Source organism: Phytophthora infestans, genomic scaffold (genome assembly GCF_000142945.1).
Source record: "Phytophthora infestans T30-4 supercont1.29 genomic scaffold, whole genome shotgun sequence".
NCBI lineage: Eukaryota > Oomycota > Peronosporomycetes > Peronosporales > Peronosporaceae > Phytophthora > Phytophthora infestans.
Genome location: NW_003303730.1, coordinates 827,288 through 829,792, shown reverse-complemented (window position 1 = coordinate 829,792; position 2,505 = coordinate 827,288). Strand labels below are relative to the sequence as shown.

Sequence of the window (2,505 nt, the reverse complement as noted above, 5' to 3'; positions counted from 1 at the left end):
TCAAAGATAGTAGTTAAATATCTACCACACTCAGTCAATCTCTGCCAATTAAACGCGGTTTGCCAGACGTACATAAAGATAAATACCGAGTACCATAGATCTGTCGAGTTGCTGAGAACTTAACTGCCAAAGATCTCTTTCACGGTGATATGCATTGACACTTGAATCATTTCCACGATCTGCGTAAACCACTTCCGCACCGATAAGCGCTATAGTCTTAGAGTCGTCAGTGGCGTCATATACGCGTAGAATCCCTGTCACGATGACTTCTCCCTTGATACCCAACGTAGCGTGGTGGAAAAGCCAACAAGGCTATCACCCAGATGCGAAGCTCACTCTAAGCTCACTCTGGAATAACGTACATGTTTACGCTGTCAGCAGTAGCTCCCTTCATCTGCACAGTGGCAATAAACGTGTAAATAACTTAAATAAAGTAAGCAAAACTGCATGTGTCTGTTGTATGATGCATCCAAATGATTGTTTCAGTTGACCAGTGTAATTAATTTAATTAAACTAAAGATTCTTTCCACTTGCATAATGCATTGACACATTATCCCTTTGGTCTTACCAAACGCAGTCATGATCACCGATTTCTCCAACGAAGCCGATAGGCTCTTAGTGCAGTACGCCTGGAAATATGCGCAAAAAAAAAACGTGTTGTGTGGGCCGATCTTGCGCGAAAGATGCAACGGCGTTTGCGAGTCGCCAAGAGCCCGAAGACGCTGGAAACTTGACTTCGAACACTAAAGCGCGCTCACGGCAACGACCTATCTCGTTTTCCTCCATGCTTTTTTTTAAGTGACAATGGCTCGCTCACACTCCACTAACTACGAGAAGTCTCGGACGACAAATTACCCCGTGTTAGACTTTCAAGCTACTGTACGTCTACTTCTGTCGGTATTTGGATCGGTCACAAAAGCTGATATTCGTCAGAGATCTAGTGTACTACATGAAAATGCTGGCGAGCTCCTACCAGAGCTTTATTTAACGTAATAAGGACTATTGGGCCAATCGCTGCGGAAGATGTCTTTCTCGATATTGGCTGTGGAATTGGAAACGTTGTTGCTCAATTTCACCTCAAACAGCCGCCAAAAGCTGCATTGGTATCGAGATTCGTCGTCAGCTCTCTCTAATAGGCAACCAGCTCGTCCAGAGATACTCAAACGTGCAACCGTTGCTCAAGAAAGTTTGCTATTACAGGGAGATGCGAAAGCGGCATCATTATCATTGCCACAGCCTTTTTGCAATGCGTCTATTGTGTACCTCAATAGTTTCTTGTTTGCCAAAGATGTCAAACCTCTCGTGTTGGGCGAGTTATGCGCGCTTCCTCGTGCTCGTATCGTTGTTTCTACTGAGACGTTCGGCCCAAGGCATCGTATACCATGCATGAACAGCTTTTGTGCAAAATGACAACTACATCAAGTTATTAGAGGTCAAGCAAGTTGGACGATTAAGCCTGTAAGCATCTACATTTACCGACGAGCGGGCACACAAAAAAACCTATTCGCCACTTTTTTTATAAGGAACTTCAGCCAGGGTATGAAGTAGCCGGGCTAGAATTATAGATTCGCGATCGAGCGCACTGTGGTCTGGAAATCGAGCGTCAGTAATTTTCGGGACGCGTGTCCCCTAAGAATCAAGAAGGTCCCGCGTGCTTGCTCTTCTGGATACCAAAAGCCTCGCTGGATTTGCTAAACCTACAGCTACGCTCGTGCTCATGGCGTTCAAATCGCGTTTGATCACATGCTTGTACAACCATACGTAGCTAAAGCGCGTAGCGTTGTCGCCCTTCTTCACATTCCAGTCGGTCTGCTCAAATATTGGTATCGTAAGAAATATATCAGCACTATCCAGTGAAGAACTATCCTGAATAATAATTGCCAATCCCAACTCCTACCTCTTTCAGTTGAAGACCGAATAATACTCGATCTGGATGTCAACCTAATGCAATGTACTTACAGCGATTCATTTTAAATGGCCAACAGTTGCTGTAGTCGCGCTCGAATATTTTTAAGGTAGCAGTCCCGTTCATCCTATCCGCACCGTGGCAGGCTTTGCATGAAATCTAACAAAAACGAACATTTTAGCATGCATCAACACGAGATCGTAACAAAATGTTCACCAAAGCGTTGCCGACAAGTGTTTCCGCACTAATACTAAACGAGCTACCACGCGATTCGGTTGCAAGTGGCATTTCATCCAGGTCGACTTCGTCATAGCGTTATATTTTAATCGTATAGTAGCTAAATTAGCAAAATGCGTACCACTTAGACGCACGAAGGCACCTCGAATACAATTACTGCTTGCAGCAATTAGTGCTCAATATAAATATCGTACCTAACCACAATTAAGCGCCAACACCCTTGCATACAAGTGATCGCACAGAAGGGCTGACAGAAAACCTGGTTTGGCGTCCGAGGATACGGTGCTTGTATGGCACTTGGTGCTAATGGTGAGAATATTGCATATGTTCTCACACTCTCCATCTATCAAAGTGCAAAAAAA

The 2,505-nt window shown here is 44.4% G+C and overlaps 1 protein-coding gene across 1 annotated transcript; it reads right to left on the bottom strand.

Annotated features, from left to right (window-relative positions):
• Positions 1–1,559: 1,559 nt before the first annotated feature.
• Positions 1,560–2,486, bottom strand: PITG_13539 (uncharacterized protein; the record flags this gene model as incomplete). Its single annotated transcript, XM_002899702.1, has 3 exons — positions 1,560–1,589; positions 1,702–1,809; positions 2,478–2,486. The coding sequence occupies 3 exons, from the start codon at positions 2,484–2,486 to the stop codon at positions 1,560–1,562; spliced, it is 147 nt and encodes a 48-aa protein (XP_002899748.1).
• Between the last annotated feature and the right edge of the window lie 19 nt (positions 2,487–2,505).